The following is a 21,693-nucleotide window of genomic DNA, read 5'->3' as shown; positions in this document are numbered from 1 at the left end:
TGCCCGCAAACCCCCTCCCAGGAGGGCCCCCCCTGCCGTCACCCCCTGGCCCTGCTCCCAGTTGTGATGTGCTGCCTGGGGCTGGCAGCACCCCCCACTCCCTCAGCCCCCAACCATCTTCCCCAACCCTGCCCCACAGCCCCACTTACCTCCATGCTCCAGGGGCGAAGGGCGAGTTGGAGCCTGAACCCAGCCTTGGCTGCCTCAGGGGCTTGGGCCCTGCCCTTCCCCCTCTCCCTCCCCCTCCCCCTCCAGGCAGGGCTGGAGGTTTCCCGCTCTTTGTGCAATCAGCTCTTGGAGGTGGGAGCCATGCCAGCCTGCAAGAGCTCTTTGCAAAAGCAGACAATCTGCGTATTTCTCTGCTAAAAAGGGAAATCTGTTTTCTCCAATTAAAAACAGGGAATCCGTGGTTTTCTCCGTTTTTCCGTGGGAAACAGAAAGCCCGGATCCCTAGTAATCGGGTCCATTATCTCTTACCTCTATATACTGCTGTCAATAAGGATGTTATCTCTGAAGACAACACTTTCCCTTTGCCTGAAGAAGGATGTTTGTACCCAAAAGCTTGCAAACAATTTTTCCAACTACAGTAAAAACTGTTAACCAGCACCTAACGAGCTGGCATGTTCTATTAACCAGCATGCCAGCTTGTAAGGTAAAGTGAAACTAGAAGTGCTCACTGTGGCACTTCTGATTTTGCTGAGCCCCCACAGCCTGGGGCAAAGCAGCTTGTGCTGCTGAGCCCCCACGGCCCGGGGCATAGCAGGCTATGCGGGGCCCATCTCCCTGTCCCTCAGGGCCTGCAGGGCCCGCGAGAGGGTCAGCAATGCCCCAGATGCGGTGGGAGAAGCAGCGGCTCGAATAGGCAAAGATGCCTGTTCAGGCCTCTGAAGTAACTGGCATATTTTGTTATCAGTGCCCCCCATTCTCCGTGGGTGCTGGATAACAAAGCTTTTACTGTATTTATTTAGTTGGTCTAATGAAAGATGTCCCATCTACCCAAAGAACCTCATCTGCCTATGATCTCTGGAGATACAAATCCACAGTTTGAGAACTATAACTCAGCATCACAGAGATGCTTAATGGGACCTTCTAGACTGAGCACTGAATCCCATTGGATAGAGTGGTTTTCTTTAATCTTTACTAGTAGAGGAGTTTCTGGGAATCCCATTGGATTGGACTCCTAATATCGTCCATGGCCTGTTGTGACCTATTTATAAAACTTCTAAAAAGGTTATATGAATAAATTGTCTCAAATAGTATATAATTAGAAGTTATAATCCCTATTCCATGATGATATCTTCGATCTTTAACATATCTTTGTGGGGGCCGAGGGGGAAATCAAGGATTGGGAGTCCTCGGGAACGCTAGCTGGGGTTGCGGCTGCGATCCCGTAACGGGAAGATCGGTATTCTCTATCATTGGAGTGGAATTAGGCACAGACGAGACACATATCAATTGGAAAAACAGAGGTAGCGTTACTTACACTGTAGAATCATATACAGCGCAGGCAATCGTAGTTGCAACAGTTATCGTTAATCGAGGAGCTCTTGTAGACCGGGTAGCTCGGGCATGCAACTCGGAGGATACGTCGCAAGGCTTCGCCGACGGGGAGTCGTTGGCAGGTGATCAAGCTGCCGGAGTTCCACTCCAGGGGGAATCGCAGCGTTCTCTAACTAGGGCGGAATCGTCCCTAACCTTTTATATGGCTAGCGAGCCAATTGCCAGCCGCCACGTGGGAATAATTTAACATCGGCCAATTGTATAATGCAAATCTGCATTTCCTCGGCAGGAACTCTGTCCGCGCCGGAACTCTTCACCATGCTGAGACTTCCCCTGCCTTACCGTGCCTTGTGCTGGAAAGTTCTACTGTGTCGAGGCACTAATCCAAATCAGCTCTCACAATCTTAAATTAAAACTATGTTTATGTGTTTCTTTTTCTTAAAAAAAAAAAAAAAAAAAAAAAAAGCATCTTAAGAAAAAAATAAGATTAAATTTTAAAAATCTTATTAAAAAATAATTGTTGATTTCTTATCCACCCTGCCGCTAGAGCCCTACAGCGGCGTATTGTGGCCCCGAGCCCCAAACCCCATGCCTGGCTAGGCACTGCCCAGCTGGGCAGCATCCCCAACTCTACCCAACTCCCTTCCTCCTTCCCTCCCTCCCTAGCGGGGTCTCAATCCCCCCCTGCCCCTCCTCCCCTGACTTACCTTCAGGAGCTGCTTTTCAGGCTGCCATGAGCACATACATGTACATGGTGCCCTCTGCCTGACTGCCCTCCTCCTGCTCCCCACACAGCCTCTTGCAGGCTGGAATACTGCCAGTGTGCAGAGAGCTTTTTGAAAAACTGCAAAATCTGTGGGTTTCTCCATTAAAATGAGAGCTGCATTTTCATTGGGTAAAGGGGGAAATCCTTGTTTTTCTCCATTTTTCATGGGAAACAGAAAACTGTTGATGATCAGCTCCTTGAAAATGCTCTAAAGCTATGCACAAGCAGAAGAGCATGGCTGCAGAGCGCTCTGATTGGGTGGCAAATTAACCCTCATTGTATGAGGGTTCAAATGAAGACACTCCAAAGTGGAACACCTTCATTTATTTCTGTCTGCTTGCTGTAGCACAGCCTGGCCCAGCTGCTGTCTCTGGATGGGCGGGGGAAGAAGGCAGGTGTCAGAGGTCTGGTCTGGGGTTTTCTCAGCCCCACTGGAGTTGGGGGGCCAGGTGGATTGGAGCCCCTCACCTTGAGACATGAGCAGTGCATGCCCCTGGAGGTTGGGGAGGCATAGCGACTGCTCGCAGGCGGTGGTGGTGGCAGCAAGCAGGGAGCTCCCACAGGCAGCTGCGGCGGTGTTGGGGGGGGGGTGGGGTGGTGAATGCCAACTGGTGGTTGGCGACCACTCGCAGATTCAGGTTATGAAGTGAAATCATTGGGGAGGGAAGGGAAACAAGATTTTGGCCTTGCATATATCGAGAGAGAGAGAGAGAGGGAGAACACATACGTACAACAGGCTTAACATTTCAAATGTACATGTATTTTCTAAGCATTCATAGCATTACAAGATGCTATGCATGTATTGTGTTTGTGTGCGTATGCACTGTGTGTGTTGTGTGTGTGTAATATACTTTTTGAAACATCCTAGTGATGTATGCACAGTATGTATACAATCTTGCAACACTAAGAATGCTTTTAAAAGCTGTAATTAGTATTTATAATCCTATTGGTTGGGGGGTCTTTTTAAAATAAATCACTGATGCCTCAGTCTAGGAGTTGGCTTTTTGGCATTCGTGAAGGTTTGGATACTGCATGTTAGTGTAACTTTTTTTTCTGTCTTTGTGTAACTCGGCAAGGATCAACACTTACTTGTATATTCTGTAAGTTGATATGAGAAAAGTAGGAACTGTAGTAGTGTTCTGATAAGTGAATGACAATATTGTAAAAACGAATGAATGCCTTTTTCAAAAGTAGACTGGAAGCATATGACTAGGGACAAGGGGCTAAACTACTAAGCCAACCTTACTCAAACTGGTGCTGTTAGGGTCAGAATTGAACCCAGACTGGGGCAAGTCTAAGTTCTGCATGTGGGGTATCTATCACTTGTTGTCTGGGAGCTTACCGACTTCAAAGACCCACCTTTTGGTCAACAGGATACTTTAAGGAATGGACCCTGACATCAGTGAAGGTGTTAGCATGCACAATAAACATGTTTTAAAGGCCTCTAGCAAAACCAGGGAAAGCCATATATGACATTCCTGTTAGTTCCGTGTTGGGGGGGTTGTTAAATAGGTGAATGTGAAGGGGAAAGCTTTTCAAAAGCTTTTTGGTTCTCCTTTTATACATCATAAGTTAGATGAAAAAGTACAAGGATAATATTTTAAATGTTTTTTATAGTGCTTTGCAAGTTACCTATCTATTTTTTCCTATCTGTATCTATAACATGGCCTTTTCATTAAGGCCCTAATTCTGCAGCTGCCGCTACACAGACCTTCAGTGTAAGTGGAGTACCACTAACTTTAAGAAACCTGATGGTTGATTTCTGTGGGCATCTGTCTAGTGTAGGGGTGAGCAAAGTGTGGCCCTTGGGCTGGATCTGGCCTGCCAGGCCATTCTATCCAGCCCGCGGGGCACCTAAAAATTTTACAGAAGTAATATTTATCTGCTCCTGGCTGGCTGTCAAAGATGACAGGAGCCAGAAGCAGTAGGACCCAGGGGAAGCCAACAGAACCCAGGAGCAAGGCCAGCCCCACCCCCTCCCACCCCTGCCCTCCCAGCTGGAAGCCTCTGGCTGGCCCAGCTTTCACTGCTTTCCTGCGTGGCTGCTCCAGCACCCCGTGGCCCCGGGCTGCATCGCCGGACTGAGGGAACACGGGGTTGGCAACAGACCTAGAGTTCTGCCAGCAGGGCTCAGACTTTGTGCATTGCTAGACTGCCAACAGCTGCCACACATCCTCTCCGTCAGCAGAGGTTCCCCACCTCTACCCAGCAGAGTAAGAGTTCTGCTGCAAGGACAAATATGAAAGGCCTGGAGGTAAATGGCAATGGGGATCAGATGTGACATGGGTTTTCCAAAGAGAGATTGTGCCAGACTAGCTGCTGTTTTTCTTTGCTGGGAGAGCTGAATTTTTAAAATGAGACTGGCTGAATTTCTCTTGTTTCTCTGGACTTCAGCAAGCCCCTTGATATGGTGCCCCATGGGAAATTTAATTTAGCCGGAGAAGACAGACATTAGTGCAAGAACTGTAGTCAGTTCTTACCCCTTTATTATTAGGGGGAACCTAAAAAACAGAATTTGTCACATGTTAACTTGGATTTTTAACCTTTGCCTTTCTTTCAATGTGGACAATACAACTAATTCAAGTAATTTTATTTTTCAGTTTGCTTTTGAGTTCATTGTTGGCAACTGAATTCAATTTAAGCACCCTGCTCCCACTCCTGCTCTCCAAGTAGTATTAAAATAGACTGGCTCTCCACCTCAAGGGCTGGAGATTAGTGTTTTTCAGCTCTGGAAGTATTTTTGTGACATTTTATATAACAGACTTGTCTGCGATTCCAACCCCTGTGTGCCTGGATGTTTGGTGTGAGTTTCCTTTGATCAGAGGATGTATTTAATTCCTTGGTGAGTGTGTTAACAGGTCAGACAGGGAACAGGAGGGGACAAGGAAACAAGCTTATTAAACTCAAGCTCCTGTTTAGCTCTGGAGGTTCATCCTCTGATCTGTCAGCTAAGATGATGACCAGCTCTTAAGAAACCAGTTCCAATGAGGCTGTCCACTGGCTGTCTTGAGTCCCACCCCTCAGGTTTTCAGTGCTTTAGAAATAACAATGATTAGCTGTTCTAAAGAAACCATCAGAGAGTTTGACAGGGGGAGGAATGATCACTCACTCTAATACAATGTCTGTCTGTCCAGGTGAAACTGGCATTGGCAAGTCGACATTAATGGACACTCTGTTTAACACAACGTTTGAAAGTGAGCCAGCCACCCACAATGAGCCCGGAGTGAGGTTGAAAGCACGAAGTTATGAACTCCAGGAGAGCAATGTCCGTCTGAAGCTGACCATTGTTGACACAGTTGGATTCGGAGATCAAATTAACAAAGATGACAGGTAAATTGCTTTTCCCCTTGGAAGGGGTGGGTTGCTTGCACTAACTTGTTTTCAGGCCTGAATGAGCGTGAACCTATGCTGGTATAGTTAGTGAAGTCGGGATTAGTGGCCTACTGCTCAGTAATGCTGCGTCATCCGGTGTCTAGAATACTGGACAGGGACTCTGAGACCCTGGGTTGTAGTCCCAGCCCTGGCTGCTAAGGTGCTGTGTGACCTAATTGCTTTGCCTTTTCTCTGCCTTCACACCCTTTCTCTCTTATTTAGACTATAAACTTCATAGAGCAAAGGTGGTCCCTTAATATGGGCATGTGCCTAATGCCATGGAACCCTGATTGTAACTGGAGCTTCAAGGCATGTTAGCATAGTAGAAATACTGTAGAAATGACATTACTAGTTTGTGGAGGCTGATGTTTTCCCAGAACAATAGAATGGTTTTTTATCCTGCTGGTTTTTGCAGATGAATTTAACATGTGCAGTTCAGCTCAGTGTAAGTGAATTTTGTTTCATCCAAACTTGATACTGTTTTGTTTTGTTTTTTAAGTTTGTACCAAATGATATCACTAAATAACTATCTGTTGCTTTGCAGGCCCAAAACACTGTTTTGGCATATTCCATAATTGATAGCTAAGTTATCCTGAGACAGCTGGGTATTACTTCTGTTTGATGACTGGGGAAGCTGAGGCACAGAACAATGTGATTTGTCCACTGTCATCCAAGTCGGTACCAACCTGTGACTAGAATTTGGGTCATCTTGATTCTGTGCTCATTCTTCCAGGCCTCAGTGTTTTAAAGCTGAGTTACTTTTGCTCATGGAAGCAAGATAAATATATTTAACAGGCATATATATTTGGTATGGTTTTTGATTTGCAAAAACACATTGCAATCCCCTATCTGGGTCACAGCGTCATTCATTGATGTATGTCAGAGATGTGTCCTCTGATATCTCCTAACCAATGATGATAGGAGTCAGGAGGCAGAAGGGTGAACAGATAGATCACTCTAGATATACCCAATTTGATACTCTTCCTGTACAGAATCCACTCCTGCCACTGTTGGAGACAAGATACTAGGCTAGATGAACCATTGGTTGGACCCAGTATAGCACTTCTTATATTCTTATGCTGTAAGGCAATGATGGTGTGAGGTATCCTTTCCCATCCCAAATGAGAGTGCTGTATGTATGTTTCAGCATTCCCTCAGTCAGTATTCATAGGGTGCCCAGCTCTGCTGTCTGTACAGACATTTGCTGTCTTAAAAACTTTATCTTCCACTGGGCCTCCATTCCCTTGCAGAACCCACTTGGCATGTTGAGACTATACTGGGCTGGTACTGATATTTCTCTTTTTGGATGGAAGATTTCTGTTGTTCATTTTTAACCCATATCTGTTGTTTTTAAGAAGCCTTCCTTTTTGTGAAGATCACACTAAAATGCACTGGTGTTTGTGCATGACCATGTGCACACACGCACTATGCAGGCTCCACTTGCATTTGCAGCAGCGTTTAACTAGCACTTTGTCTTGCTACAAAGGAGGACTAAAGAATGGAGTGTGTGTTAATTAGAGGCAGGTCTCAGAGATGTGGGGTGGAAAATTTTCCAGTGCTTTATTTTTCCATGGGAAATTTTCCATTTCTAAAAATTCATTGTTTCATAAAATTCATTGGTAACAGTGAACGGATGCCAATACAATACAATAAAAGTTTTGTTATCCAGCACCCACGGGGAATGGAGGGTGCTGAATAAGAAAATATGCCGGTTAACTCAGAAACTTGAACAGGTGTCTACCTGGTGGGGCCACCACCTGTCCTGCCGCATCTGGTGTGTTGCCGCCCCTCCCACCACATCACTGCCCCTCCCTCAGGCCCCGTGGGTCCCAAGGGACAGGGTCGGGGGAGCTGCACAGCCTACTATGCCCCGGGCTGTGGGGACTTGGCAGCACAGGCTGCTTTCCCCCGGGCCCTGGGGACTCTGCGAAACTGGAAATGATGCGGTGGGCACTTCCAGTTTCTCTTTTCCCTTACAAGCCCTTACAAGCCGGCATGTTGGTTAACAGAGCATACTGGCTTGTAAGGTGCCGAATAACTCAGCATTTACTGTATCAGGCAAGCTTGGCAGTTTCAAAGTTGTAATGAATGTTTTTCAGGTGATTATCCCTAGGAAATGTGTGAGAGAGTACATATATGTTTTATTGATTTGTAAACAGGAGGGTAAATACACTCACATAATAATCCAAACCAAAAATCAAGTTATGAATTCACCTAATTGGCTGTCCAGGTTAAATCAAAGCCAAAGCTACAATTCTTATTTCATCTTAGACGGCAAGCGAAAACAAAACCAAAACTAAAACTGTGATTCAATTTTGTTTCACTTTCAGTTCAGCAAACACACAGAGTAGTGTTTCATTTCTTTTCTTGAGCTGGGGAAGTTGGAGTGTTTGCATAAAATCTGTTAGGTTATTTTTAGTGCTTTTGGTTTGAAGTAGTCACAATCATGCCTAATCGGAAAAAAAACTAGCGTGTGTCATCATTACAGTGAAGTTCAAGCCAGTGAAGGAAGGAAGAAAGTTGGTAGATGTAAATATTGCAGGCAGGAGTATGCTGACAATGCAACAAGAATGAAGAAACATTTAATAACATATAGAAACTGTCCTAAAAGAGTACAAGCCATATACAGAAAGCTAATGCAATGAAGTGTTGGAACAACATAATCTGAGAAAAGTCTACTTCAGGAATCCTATGCAAGTAAGCAAATTAATATGTTAAACAACACAGAATAGATTAGCATCTATATTGTTTTAAAACATTATCATTTTAAAAGTTGTTAATGCAACTCTGGACTATTTATTTATTTATTTAAAATATTTGTATCCTGCTTTTCTGCTTGCACTAAGCACCCAAAGTGCCTTAGGCTTAACAATAATTTTTTTTTAAACTACATAATAGATAAATAGTTAACTATTTCAACCCAGCCGAGTGAGTTTAGTCCTCTGGCTGATGGCAGAAGCCAGAATATACTTCCCTTTGGCTCTGCAATCCCAGGGTAGCTGAGCATCAGAATGCTCAGCAGCAGTGTTCTTTCTGGCAGGGAGTGGGGAAGCAAGCTCCCTGTCACTTCTCCTTCTCCTGATGCAGGAGGCCAGGCTAGAATAGGCTAAAATAAAAATATTTCCCCCTTTTGTTGCAGGAACTTGGTAGCTCAATTGAAATAGCAGATTTTCAAAAAATGGAAAATGAAAATGTTGAGCTGCCAGGTCTGGGGGAAGAAGCAGGATCCTCACTTTCAAGATTACTGTCACCATATATATGATCCACCATGAGTAGCTGTTCAAGACAGTCAAGCTTTGTGGACAACATGTCAAAAGAAGATCAAGAAAAAGCAGATGAGACATTAGCTCAAGCTATATTTGCAAGTGGTACACCTCTTTCCATAACTGAAAATCAATAGTGGAAGAAACATTACAAACTAATTCTCCCATCATATAAGTGACTGCCACATTATCGCTTGTCACATTCTCTCTTGGATAGACAGTATGAGACAGTTCAAATAATGGTTATTCAAAGTATTGGTCAAGCAGATTCACTGACTCTGATGTCAGATGGATAGACTGATATATAAGGAAATCCTTTATTAAACATTGTTAGCAACACCTGAACCAATATCCTGAAAGCAATTGCTACCAAATCTTCTTGTCATACAGGTGAATAGATAGCCAAATTACTAAGCGAAGAGATTGAAAGTGCAAGTCCTCCAGGGTACAAGCCCTTGTAACTGATAATGCAAGTAACTGAAAACTGCATGGCAAATATTCATAGTTTCATAGATGTTTGGGGCAGAAGGGACCTCAGTAGATCGAGTCCAACCCCCTGCCCTGGGCAGGAAAGAGCGCTGGGGTTTAGATGAGCCCAGCTAGGTGTATGTCTAGCCTCCTCTTAAAGAACCCCAAGGTAGGGGAGAGCACCACCTTCCTTGGAAGCCAAATCCAGATTCTGGCAACTCGTACTGTAAAGAAGTTCTTCTTGATGTCTAACCTAAATCTGCTCTCTGTCATTTTGTGGCCTGGTAAATGGGGTACCTGGTAAACGGAGCATCTCTTATTCCTTGTTGCCCCCCACTTCTCCCAATGAAATTGTAGGCAGCCACAAGATCACCTCTCAGCCTTCTCTTGCGGAGGCTGAAGAGATCCAGGTCCCTCAATCTCTCCTTGTAGGGCTTTGCCTGCAGGCCCCTAACCATATGACTGGACCTGTTCTGGACCCTCTTGAAGTTGTCCACATCCTCTTGAAGCCCCAAACTGGATGCAGTACTCCAAGTGCGACCTGACCAATGCCGCATAGAGGGGAAGTATCACCTCCCTGGACCTGTTTGTCATGCATCTGCTGATGCATGATAAAGTGCGGTTAGCTTTACTGATCTTTTCATCACATTGACGACTCGTGTTCATCTTGGTGTCAACAATGACTCTGAGATCCCTTTCCACTTCTGTGCTGATAAGAAGGTCATCCCCCAGCCTGTAAGCATGTTGGAAATTCCTTCTCTCTAGGTACAGCGCTTTGCACTTGTCTTTGTTGAATTGCATCTTATTCTGTTCTGCCCACTTTTCCAACCTGTCCAGATCCACCCGGATTCGTGCCCTACCCTTTGGTGTGTTAACTTTACCCCATAATTTGGTATCGTCCGTGAATTTGGACAGAAGTGCTCTCCACGTCTTCATCCAAGTCACCGATGAAGACATTGAATAGCACTGGTCCAAGGACCGAGCCCTGCGAGACTCCACTGCCTACATCTTTCCAGGTTGAAACTGACCCAGCCACCACCACTCTCTGGGTGTGACCCCTAAGCCAATTTGCCACCCACCTGACTGTGTAATCATCTACATCACAGCTGCTCAGTTTATTTATGAGAATAGGATGTGATACCATATCAAAGGCTTTCTTAAAATCGAAGTAAATGGCATATACCTCGGCTCCTGTGTCTAAGCATTTTGTGACCTGGTCGTAAAAGAAACGAGGTTAGTCAGGTAGGATCTACCTGCTGTGAATCCGTGCTGGTTGCCCTTCAGCATTATTTTTCTGGCTGGACTCCCACAAATGTGGTCCTTAATAATTTTTTCAAAAAAGGCAAAGTATCCTCATTTAATAGTATTTGGCTGTCTTGCTCATGGGTTGAATCTTCTGGCAAAGGACATACTAAGTGTGAATACAGTGAAGACAATATTGGAAAACTGCAAAGCGATTGTGAAGGTATCCAACAATCATCATGTTGCCAATCAGACTTTGAAGAAATTACAGAAAGAGAAGCAGGGGAAGGAAGGTGCACTTTTATTGCCAGGAGAAACTAGATGGGGCTCAGCTACAAAGTGTTTACATAGTTTGCTATGTACAAATAACGGTTTGCAGTGTGCTTCAATAGATAACGCAGTATCCCAGATTATTCCTGTGAAAAGTCAGAAGCAGATTCTCAACAACCATGTATTCTGGGTTCGAGTTCAAGGAGCATTCAGTTTGCTACTACCAGTTTCAGTGGCTATCAAGAAACTTGAAGGAGATGCACCAAGCCTTTCAAATATTCCAGAGATAGTCAGACAACTGAATGAAAATCTAATTGAGATTTTGCCTTCTTCACCTCTATCCAAAAAAGAATTAAAATAACTTTACTAAGAGATCTGAATTTTGCTCTCATCCATTTAATCTGGCAGCAAACCTTTTGGATCCTCAGCACAGAGGACGACATTTATCAGAAGATGAATTATCTACTGCTCTTGATACAATTATGGAAGTAGCTAAGAATGTCCCCAACATCGACGAAATAGCCATGTTGATAGACATTGCCGAGGGCCACACAAAAGAAAAAAAAAAACTTTCGAGCAAAGACATCATTTGGCGGGTAGCGGAGAATATGTCTCCTCTCCCATGGTGGAAGGGATACTGTAACACTCAACTGTTGTCCAGGATTGCTCTAAGGATCCCAAGCATTCCACCAACAGCAGCTTCTTGCTGGAAGGCTTTCAGCTCAGTCATGACAAAAAAAGAGGAATAGATTAGCAAATGAACGCACTGCTAAGCTTGTTTCTATTTCTCAGAATCTTGTGCTTCTGACTGATTTTCCAGAAGCAAAATTAGTTAAGAAGCAGCAATGTGATGATAAGTTGCCCTTGCCCATAGACTATTTGGTAAAACCATCCTTTAAGAAAAGAGAATGTGGTTCAAGTAGTTCTGAATCAGATTTGCCTCAGTCTGATTCTGAAATGGCACTAGTGTGTAGTGCAAGTGATTCTACAGATAGCGACAGTGAAACTGGAGGTGCCGCAAGGACCTCAGTGGAAGAGAGTTAAACTCTGTTGAAGTAGATGAGTAGACAACCATGGCATATCATCCGCTGTTCTTTGGGCATGCTAAAATTAGTGTGTCAACAGTTTCCAGTGCCTTTGGGTTTTCTTCCTTAAATTTAAACAAGCAGTGAGTGTAAAGGGAAGTATATGGTATTGTGTAATGTCGTTACATTTTTACAAGTATGCCAATAAAAATAATTTCTTTCCACATAAAGCTTTGAATTTGTTTGACTATAACATTTAAACCACATTAAGTATGCTGTATTTAATTTTTTTCCTAATCAACTATTTTAAGTTCAAATACTTGTGGCTATTGGGACATAAAATTAACATGAGGGTACTTGTTTAGTTTTGTTTACTAAATATAAGTCAAATAAACATGCTAAATCAGATCACACTCTATTTAGGTCATTGGAAAATTTTCCGGAAAAATTTTCAATTACAAATTTTCTGGAAAACCCACATCCCTAGTAGCTCTGAGCTTGAATCAATACTATATGCTCTCAAGCTCTAGGGAAGGCAGGTTTGAAAAGGAGAAGGTGTTCACAATGTGAACGCTGTGCTGCTTGTTATTGCTGGGTTACTTTGCATCCATTGTATTCAGCAGACAATAAGAACTGACAGCATTGTTCCAGGAGTCCCTCAGACTTTTTATTCCAAAGTTGCAATACAAAGACAGGCACGTGGTATAGCAGAAGCTATGAAAACCATTATTCCAATTGTGTTAGCACAATTGCAGACTTGTCACCAATGACTATGGCATCTGGGGGCTATCTCTACTTCCAGATCAGACTTCCAGCCCATTTTGATGACTCTTTTGTGCATGTGTCTTCTTCCATGTCACACTAAGGTAGGCTGTTTCAGATGCTCTTGCAGTGTGCTATTGTTCTCCTTGAATCATCTGTGTCAGATCAGGCAGGGTTTCCAGGGGGATGGAGACTAGACTGTATCAAGGATCTGTAAAGCAAGATTTTTTCTATGCCTGTTTTTCCCTTAGCTTTTTGGATCTCCATCACAGTGCGCTTCTGCATGTGAAAAATATATCGCTCGGGTCATGTTCTGCCCTAATCTGCACCCTGTAGGTAAAGCCAAGAAGAACTTGGTGTTCAGTATATCCAAACTTGAGCTACTGGATGCAGCTATTGAACAGCTATACTGTCATCTGGAGTCAGGGTGTAGAAGTGTTTCCCCTGCTCTGAACTTCAATGCACAGCACACTTCTAATAACCTGGTCCAAAGGGAGTGGAGGACCTGAAAATGCCTGTTAGTCCTCCTCTTGCCTGACAGTGGTTGTCATGGAGATTGTCAGTCAAGTCTGTGCCAGTAATAGCTCAGTCTTTGGGGTTCCCCTTGCCCCCCAGATTGATTTCTTGCTCCAGAGGCTGAAGGAGGCATGGCAAGATGGCAGGATAGCAACCAAATTTTAGTGTTCCTATGTTTTAACTTACTGGATCAGGGGTGTCAAACTTGTCTGTGCCCACAGGCCGAATCCAGAACCGGCAGTGACAGGGTGAGTAGCTTACCTCACCTTGCTGTTGATAGATGTCCTCAATGGGGCTCTAATGGGGAACTTGGTAGTGGACTCTACCTCTGTATTCCTGGCCCCTCTAGGAGCCCTGCAGGGTAGTTGGCAAAAGAGCTTTCAAAGGAACATGCACTTCTGCATTGTTAGCCTGCAAAAATACCCTAAGTGATCTCTGCTTGCCTCAATCCCTCAGGAGCCCCATAATGTGACCATAAAGCAGAATGCTTAGGAATTCCTATAAATGCACATGCTTTTAGAGTCAAGGCTGTAGATAACAAGGGAACAGGATTTGAGCAGGTAGAGATATTGGTTGAGGCAGGCTTCATAGCTGGTGTAAATGGGCATCATTTTATTGAAACAACACCAGAGACTTTGGCCCCAGGGTCCTACTTTATTTTCAAGCAATAACATAGCTGTAGGAGAAACTTGTCTTGTGGATGCCATGGTTAGTGCTGAAAAATCTAGTGCTTGTGGAGGCCAGCAAAACACAACATGCTGCCAGTACCCATTGTACTTTACTAGTAACAGGCCTGCATTGAGGGGCAATGGAAAGTGATTTAAACAAAACTCTCTGCAGAGCTGGCTCATGAAGCACTCTTTCAGGAGCATCAGATTGGGTCACGTTGTACCATAACAGCATTTCTGCAGCGGGGGGGGAATAAAACCCTGAAAATTTGTTATTGTTGTTTTTATTTGTTTGGTTTTTGGCGTTTGCCTAGTTTTGCTCCTGTAAATTCCTGGGAAACTGCCATCCCTTTGTAAATATCTTTCCTTTTTAAAACAATGCAGAGGATGTGTGGGCAGCTGGGTTATGTATTAATGGCATCTTTTTACTTCAGATGCATCTAGTCTAGGGGTGGGCAAAATGCGGCCTGTGGGCCAGATCCAGCTTGCCAACTGACTGAATCCAGCCCCCGGGTGGGGGCAGCTGCCAATTGATTGGATCCAACCTGTGGCTGCCCCTATGGGTGCTCCACATGGGGCCAAACCTCACCTGGGGCAGGCTGTGCCGCACTCCAGCCTGCTCCCACTGGCCCCAGTTTGGGCCAGCTACCTAGATGCTGCTCAGCTCCCCTTGCCTCCAGCAGCAGCTCCCCCTCCTGTTCCTGCTGTGTCTCCCCGGGTACAGAGGAAGCTTCAGTGTGGGGCTCCTGCTCCACTTCCCGGTTTCTTTCCACCCACTCCATGCACCTAGGAAGCGGTTCATGCTGGCTAGGGCAAGGCCTGTGGGAGTAGGTTGGAGTGCAGTGTGGGGTGCCACAGGGGCAGCCATGAACTACACCACCTGGGGGAGCTCTGCTGCACATGCTCTCTGCCCCCCTCCCCTCACTGCTGGCAGGCTCCCGGGACCTAGCCATTCAGGTGACGTGTGTGTTGTGTCCTGTGTGTGTGTGTGTCCCCAATATGTGCCCTCCTTCCTACACATGCACCCTACACTCTGCCATAGAGCAGGGGCATGTAGGGAGCACATCGCAGCTCTGCTCCCCAGAGTTGTCACTGCCCCACAGCCCTGCCTCCTGATCCTGGCCTCATCCACCTGTCCCACTTCCACTCCCAAATAGTGCTCCACCTGCCTGCACCCCCATTCCACATAGGGAGTTTTGGTGAGTTGTTCCGGGGAGGGGGAGGGAGGTGCTGACCTGGTCTGCCACAATTCATCAAAACTCTTGTGTGTGGCCCCTGGGCCCAAGTAATTGCCCACCCCGATCTAGTCTCTCTCATGCAGGAAGTGGAACATTCAATGGCACAAGTTGTCAATAAAATGTGGTGGTGCCTAGGATAGCAGACTACTGTGGCCTACATGTTCTTAAAAGCCCGGGATCCCTGCCCAGTGCCACGCTGGAACCCCCAGTCATTCGAAAGGGAATGAGCAGTGTGCAACAGGGTGCCACAAGCCCTTCCATGGAGAACGGACAAATGGGTGGGGGGGCATTAAAATCAGAAATACAGAAGAAGCACTGAGACTTCCTGAATGCCCATGAATTAGGATGTATCATACTTTGTGATGAATGCCCCACTTTGCATAGTACCCAGTCTTCCAATTTTTTTCCAGCTATAAACCCATTGTAGAATATATTGATGCCCAGTTTGAAGCCTACCTGCAGGAAGAGCTGAAGATCAAGCGTTCCCTGTTCAACTACCATGACACGAGGATTCATGCTTGCTTGTACTTCATTGCACCAACAGGACATTCACTGAAGTCTCTAGACCTGGTCACCATGAAGAAGCTTGACAGTAAGGTACTTACTACCCCTATTACAATGTTGAGCTGCTCTCCTGTTGTCCTTTCATTTAAAGACCTTGCTAGAGTGTTAGAGAAATGATTTTGTTTGTGTTCAAGCTCTGTAGGCAGCACAAGCAGGTTAAAATTTAGTGAATCTCCAACAGCTGCCAGCTGGATATGATCTGGGTTCTTTTTTTCATTTTTTTTAAACTGATTCATCCATCCATAAAATAATGGCTGCTGACAGACATGGAAAAAGAAAACAAAACAGCACTTTACCAGGAAAGGAAGCACATTAGTTTGACCCGGCTCCCCAGTCTCTATAGAGATCAGGCACTTCAGCAGGGGTTTTTTGGCACTTGTATCTAAAGCTGATTCAGTGAGCTATAAAATAAAAGTGGCAAAAAGCCCTGCTGAAACGCATGATCTGTACAAACGTTGGGCAAGCCAGGTCAAGCTAACATGATACCTCTTCTGGGCATGTGCTGTGCTTTGTGCAGGGGTGCGCTGAGCTTAAGGTAAAACACTGTTTTTCTGGGTCCCCCCCACATGCACTTCTGTAAGCTGCCAGTGTGACCAGCATTGTCCTGTAGCAACCTCGTGAATGGTAGTGCTAGAGCCAGGCCATTCAGGATAGCAGACACAACAATTTAATTTCGAGTTGATAGTGTTCAAAATTGGCCCCAAACATTCCCCTGTTCTCACCAAATCCACAAGGGTATTATACTGGCCCAAACATTTCTTTGATACTGCTAAGCCACAGTTCTGTAGTGCAGCCAATATCTTTACTGAGTGATGAAGCAGCCAGGGGATATGTTGGGGGAGAGTAGGGGGGGAGGGAGCAGATTTAGCTCTTGAATGGGAGAGGGAAGCTCATATTCAAGTTTATCCTAGGAAGCTGCTGGTCTGTAACACACACAAATCTGCCAGAATACTTCAGCTTCTGTGTGTGAAATAGAAATGTGGAAAGAGCATCCTTAACTCATACAAATGCTTAGCTTTTCTATAGTAAAAGCTAAATAAATTATAGATCCCTACCCCAGGCCACTTGGAACATTGGGGCAAAGATCTTTGCCCACCAAATACATCAGCACTGTGGTTTGGCAGGGTGGATACAAAAAGGTAAGTTAAACTACCAAGTAGAACTTTATCAAAAGCCTTTAAAAATACTTAAATCTGATTTTCTTTTAAAATAATTTCTTTTAAAAATTTGAAGTTGATGCCATATACTTAAGGCCTTAACTATTAAGCACATTAATGTATGTTTAACTATTAAGCACATTAATGTGACTATTTAAAAAAAATGAAATTAACATACACCCCCTGAAATTCAAGCAGTATGTTTTTGCTACAAAAGTGCTTTTTTGTTGTTTCTTTTTTTAAAAGAAGCCAAAACCACAGAATTCTGGTTTTATGGTAGCATTAGCCTCCTCTTTAGGTAAAGAGAATGTTAGTCATCTTTTTCCATGTGTTAAACTGTTTCAGGGGTGCTCAACCTCTGGTCTGGTCTGGTCTGCAGAACCATTACATCTGGCCCATAGGGTTCTCCAGGGAATTTTAGCAGCAAGGGAGCAGTGATCATTTAATACCACCACCCTGCCCCTGCCCCACTCAAATTCCCATGCCCCCTTCCTGGAGCTGGGCCATGCCTCCCTCCCCCAGGCCAGATGGAGGTGCTCTCCATCAGAGCCACCAGCTGGAGGCAGTGCCCAGTCTGTTCCTGGGCTGTATATCTAACTTGCTAAGGAAAAAGGTTGAGCACCATTGAATCAGTTCAACGGCTAGCGCAATCCAATTTGAGAAACTGGTGGAGAGTTGAAAAAGCAGGAAAACTTGTTTCTTCTTTGCATCTGAGACGCATGAAGCTACTAGTTATGAAATATTGAAGATTTGAGTCACTACCATGTCAATTAGCAACCTTGTTTCATAAGTTAGTTTTAAATTGGAAAACATGTTTTTATCAAAATATACCCATTTCCCTTATCAATTAGCACATTTGGGGTAACCTTTTTATTTAAAAAAACATTTTCAAAATGTTGTTCTTATGCATTTTAACTCAGTTTCAGTGTTTGTCCAAATGTGGTTTGCCACAAATCATGACTAAAAAAATCTAAGAAATAGAAATTGATGACTATTATACTTTCTAAACAACAAAAAAGTGAAACCTAAATATAAATTGAAAACCTAAATAGACAGTGCATCTTTGGCTATCCAAATCCTCAGTATTCTGACTGTCAACTGTGTTTTATGAATTTATGTAACAAGTTGTTCTCTTTTTAAGTTTTATTTAGTGGAACACTGCAGCTATGCTTATAAGTTTGATATAGTAGCTTATGACTGTCTGTGGGGGTATTTGTATGTTTGCATGTGTGTAAAACTTATTTTTACGCTTTGCTATCTTTAATATCTCTACTGTTAAGTCTTCTTTGGTTGTACTTAATGCATCATGTATTAATATGTATAACACTTCACAGGATGTTGTGCTTTTGCTTATCAGATTGACTTCAACTGTCCCAATGGCTTTCTAAACAGGTTTCAATAGTGGAGGATGTAATTACTGAGAGCATCTATACATGTCCTTGAATACACAGTACCTACTGGTACTGTGCAGTCCCGGCAGCACATGGATAGTTTTCAACCCTGCTGCAAAACTGTCCTTGCAGTAGCGACAGCATCACAGTTAGTGCCCACTGACGCTATGTCGCTGTAGTGATGAGCTACATTGCCGTAGCTCGTCGGATGTAGCCTCTCATGTAAACACACCCACTCTGTGTTAAAACTTTAAACAAATGCATATATTAGTATTACTGGTTAGTAAAAAAGGACAAGATCTGATATAAAGCAACATATGCTACAGATATCAGCCAGTTAGAAAAAGAAAAGAGAAGGAACCAGTTAAGAAAAGCACCAAAAACTACAGCTGTAAAACAAAATTTAAATTGGATGGGGTTCTTTTGGGATTGTTTGTTTGTTTGTTTGTTAATTTTTTAATCACTATGTCCAGCATATTCTAAATTTTCAACTACAATTAGTGATTTGTTTGCACTAGTGAGTAGTGAAATGAACTCACCCCGTGGCTCTGACAGCTCCTTGTATTCTGAGTAAAAGCATGGGGCACTGTTTGAATGCTAAAACATTCCACAATCCACTTTGGTGTCCAGGGTCTACAAGAGATCTTTTAACAGGTTCCCTGATGGAAGTCTGGGGAAAGGTTCATGGTTTTAAGACAACATGCAGAGCTTTACCAAAACTGAACTCTGTAAATTGACACTAGTCTTAGCTTTTTCCCCAGACAAGGATTAGTAGCTGTTCCAGAGACATCCTATGAAAGGAATTAGTTTATGTAATATAATAGGATTTTCAAGTAGTGGAGTTAAAATCTTTATGTGGGTCAGTAGTAACATCTTCCTTATTAGCAACATTTGTGCTATCCTAAAGCTGAACAAATCGAAGGTAGTCTGAGCCTTCTGTGCACAGGCAGGCATGAATTGGGAAGGACATGGATCACAGTGGTGTTCCTGAATGCAGCAGAGGCTGTGGAGAAGCCCTGCCTCTCCTTCTAGATCAGGGCTGTCCAATTTCCAAACAGCTGGGACTTGCATGCTGGGTTAGCTACGCACCTGGCAGGCCACTGGTCTGCCTGGCTAGATGCTACATGGGTGACATGGGCCATCTGCACTCCCCTGCTCTGCCTGCCTCCATCTCTTTGTGCTGCTGCAGCTTTGCCAGCCTAGCAGTGCCTGGGCTGCAGCTGGACTAGTGCCTGCCTGTGCATAGAGGTCTCAGCCCTAACCCCTGCTAGTTGAAGAGCCCTGCTCTAGATCAGTGCTTCTCAAAGTGGTGGTCCGTGGACCAGTGCCAGTCCATAAGCCACCGGTCTGCAGCGAATTGCCAGGAAAGAAATTTATTTTCAGAAGCGTAACATTGATATGTCATAGTGCCACAGGTCGCACGTTCCAACACTCCAGGTGACGTCATGTCATGCGAAGTGAGGAAAGAGAAAGAAACAGCCGATCGTGCATTTGTGTAGTGCTGTTACACGCAGTTGCTGCCACGGGTTGATCCGGGCACCGGTCCCTGGCCCACTGGAAAAAAAATTGCCGGTCCACCACATCAGATAGTTTGAGAAGCATTGCTCTAGATTACTGGCTATTTCTCCTCATTCCCTTCCTTCCATGAGTTTGGCCTACCTAGCCATAGGTGGACAGGTCTCTCTAGGGAGAGGGGTTGTTTCATTAAACATTATACTGCAAAGCTTAATCTTGAGTGATAGGCTGCCTTCTACTTGATCAGCTTTAGGATAGCACAAATACTGCTAGTAAGGAAGATGTTACTACTGACCCACATAAAAATTTTAACTTCACTACTTGAAAACCCTCTTATATTACAGAAACTAATTCCTTTCATAGGATGTCTCTGGAACAGCTACTAATCCTTGTCTGGGGAAAAAGCTAAGACTAGTGTCAATTTACAGAGTTCAGTTTTGGTAAAGCTCTGCATATTGTCTTAAAAGCATGAACCTTTCCTCAGACTTCCATCAGGGAACCTGTTAAAGGCTCTCTTGTAGACCCTGGACACCAAAGCAAATTGTGGAATATTTTATGCATTCAAAACAGTGCCCCACCCACTGGCGTCCTTCCCACTTCATATACCAAGTCCTAGCAACTAGGTAATGTAGCCTCGTCCGAGAAATCCTAAATATGTGCCAGTAAGCATCCCCAAGATGGACTAAGAATGACTTCAGATTAAGGGCATGACACAGAAGTAATATAAACATGCTCTTAGCAAGTAAGGACAGACAGATTCTTTGTAAAATGCTCCTGCTTCACAGCAAAGCAGTGGACAGGCACAGTACTCTGCATTCATTGGGACACTGAGGTCCTCAGCTGGCATGAATCAGTGAAGCTCCACTGAGAACTTGGCTCTGTATCCAGTTTGTGTATAGTTGAAGTCAGCCAAACAAGGTGCCAGAATTGTAAGCAACTTATGTAAAACACAAACCTTTCCAAGGGGGAAGGCCCAGTGGTTTGGGTTTTTTTTTGCCTTAGTCCAAAGTTATGAGGATCAGTTCATCTCTGTGCCAATCCCTACACCTTGTGCACTTAATGGTAATATTGCTTTCTCTCATGGTAGATCTATGGTAGGTCTGTAGCTGTAGGGCTGTATGGGGGTAAATCAATTCTAGGCTATGTTCTGAAGGTGAAACCTGGAGGAGTTAAGCCTATTACAGGTCTGAAGGAGATGAGTGCCTTGCTGCTTACTGCTATCTAAAATAGATATCCTTTTACAAAGCCACTGGTGGAGTAACATGACTGTTCTTTTTGTTGCAGGTGAACATTATTCCTATAATAGCCAAAGCTGATACAATTGCAAAAAACGAATTGCATAAATTCAAGAGTAAAATCATGAGTGAACTTGTCAGTAATGGAGTTCAAATCTATCAGTTCCCAACAGATGAAGAAACTGTGGCGGAGATAAATGCTACAATGAGTGTAAGTTTCTTTTTTTTTTTCCTTTTCTTTCCTATCATTAGGGGAGGGCATGCTGCACCCCTGGAAGCTAAGTTACAAGTGAACAGAGTTTTATCAAGTGACACAGAAGGCAGAGCAATGTCTGACATGTTGGAGATTCCTGGCTTGAGATCTGTGTTCCCAGAATTCTCAGAAGGTGCCAAAAGGCAAAAAGCCCCCTGAAACATTGGTCTGGAGGAATTAGTAAAGCAAGGGTTTCAAAATTCTGAATTTCTTTTTTCCTGCTGTGTGTGACCTTTCCGGTGATAAACATTTGGGTTTCCCTTTTCTTAGACATGCCAGCTCCAGGAAAAGAGAGGATGGGAGGTAGAAGTATGCAGTGATGAGGCCAATGGGCTCAGAGTTGAGCATCCTGTTCAAAGTTGCTCACTTGCTGAAAATCGTTGCCTTCCCATGATAGCCGCCAATGTCCCCAGTCTCTCCCCTGCCACCTTGTACTCGATTTAAATGCATGTGTGGGGGGGGGAAGCCTCACCTTGGAATCGAGTAAA

At 44.2% G+C, this 21,693-nt stretch overlaps 1 protein-coding gene across 3 annotated transcripts in view; it reads left to right on the top strand.

Moving 5' to 3' along the window:
• LOC102384892 (septin-11) overlaps window positions 1–21,693 on the top strand; it is a 161,403-nt gene that overhangs the window by 44,151 nt on the left and 95,559 nt on the right. For all 3 annotated transcript variants that reach the window (XM_025191421.1, XM_014525509.2, XM_025191422.1), the window contains exons 3-5: window positions 5,401–5,596; window positions 15,501–15,687; window positions 21,002–21,163. In XM_025191421.1, the coding sequence (XP_025047206.1) occupies window positions 5,401–5,596; window positions 15,501–15,687; window positions 21,002–21,163 (545 nt within the window). The remainder of the gene's footprint in view (window positions 1–5,400; window positions 5,597–15,500; window positions 15,688–21,001; window positions 21,164–21,693) is intronic.

The sequence above is a fragment of the Alligator sinensis genome, unplaced genomic scaffold (genome assembly GCF_000455745.1).
Source record: "Alligator sinensis unplaced genomic scaffold, ASM45574v1 scaffold208_1, whole genome shotgun sequence".
Taxonomy (NCBI): Eukaryota; Metazoa; Chordata; order Crocodylia; family Alligatoridae; genus Alligator; species Alligator sinensis.
Note: the sequence above shows the minus strand (reverse complement) of the source record. Positions and strands in the feature narration are given on the sequence as shown.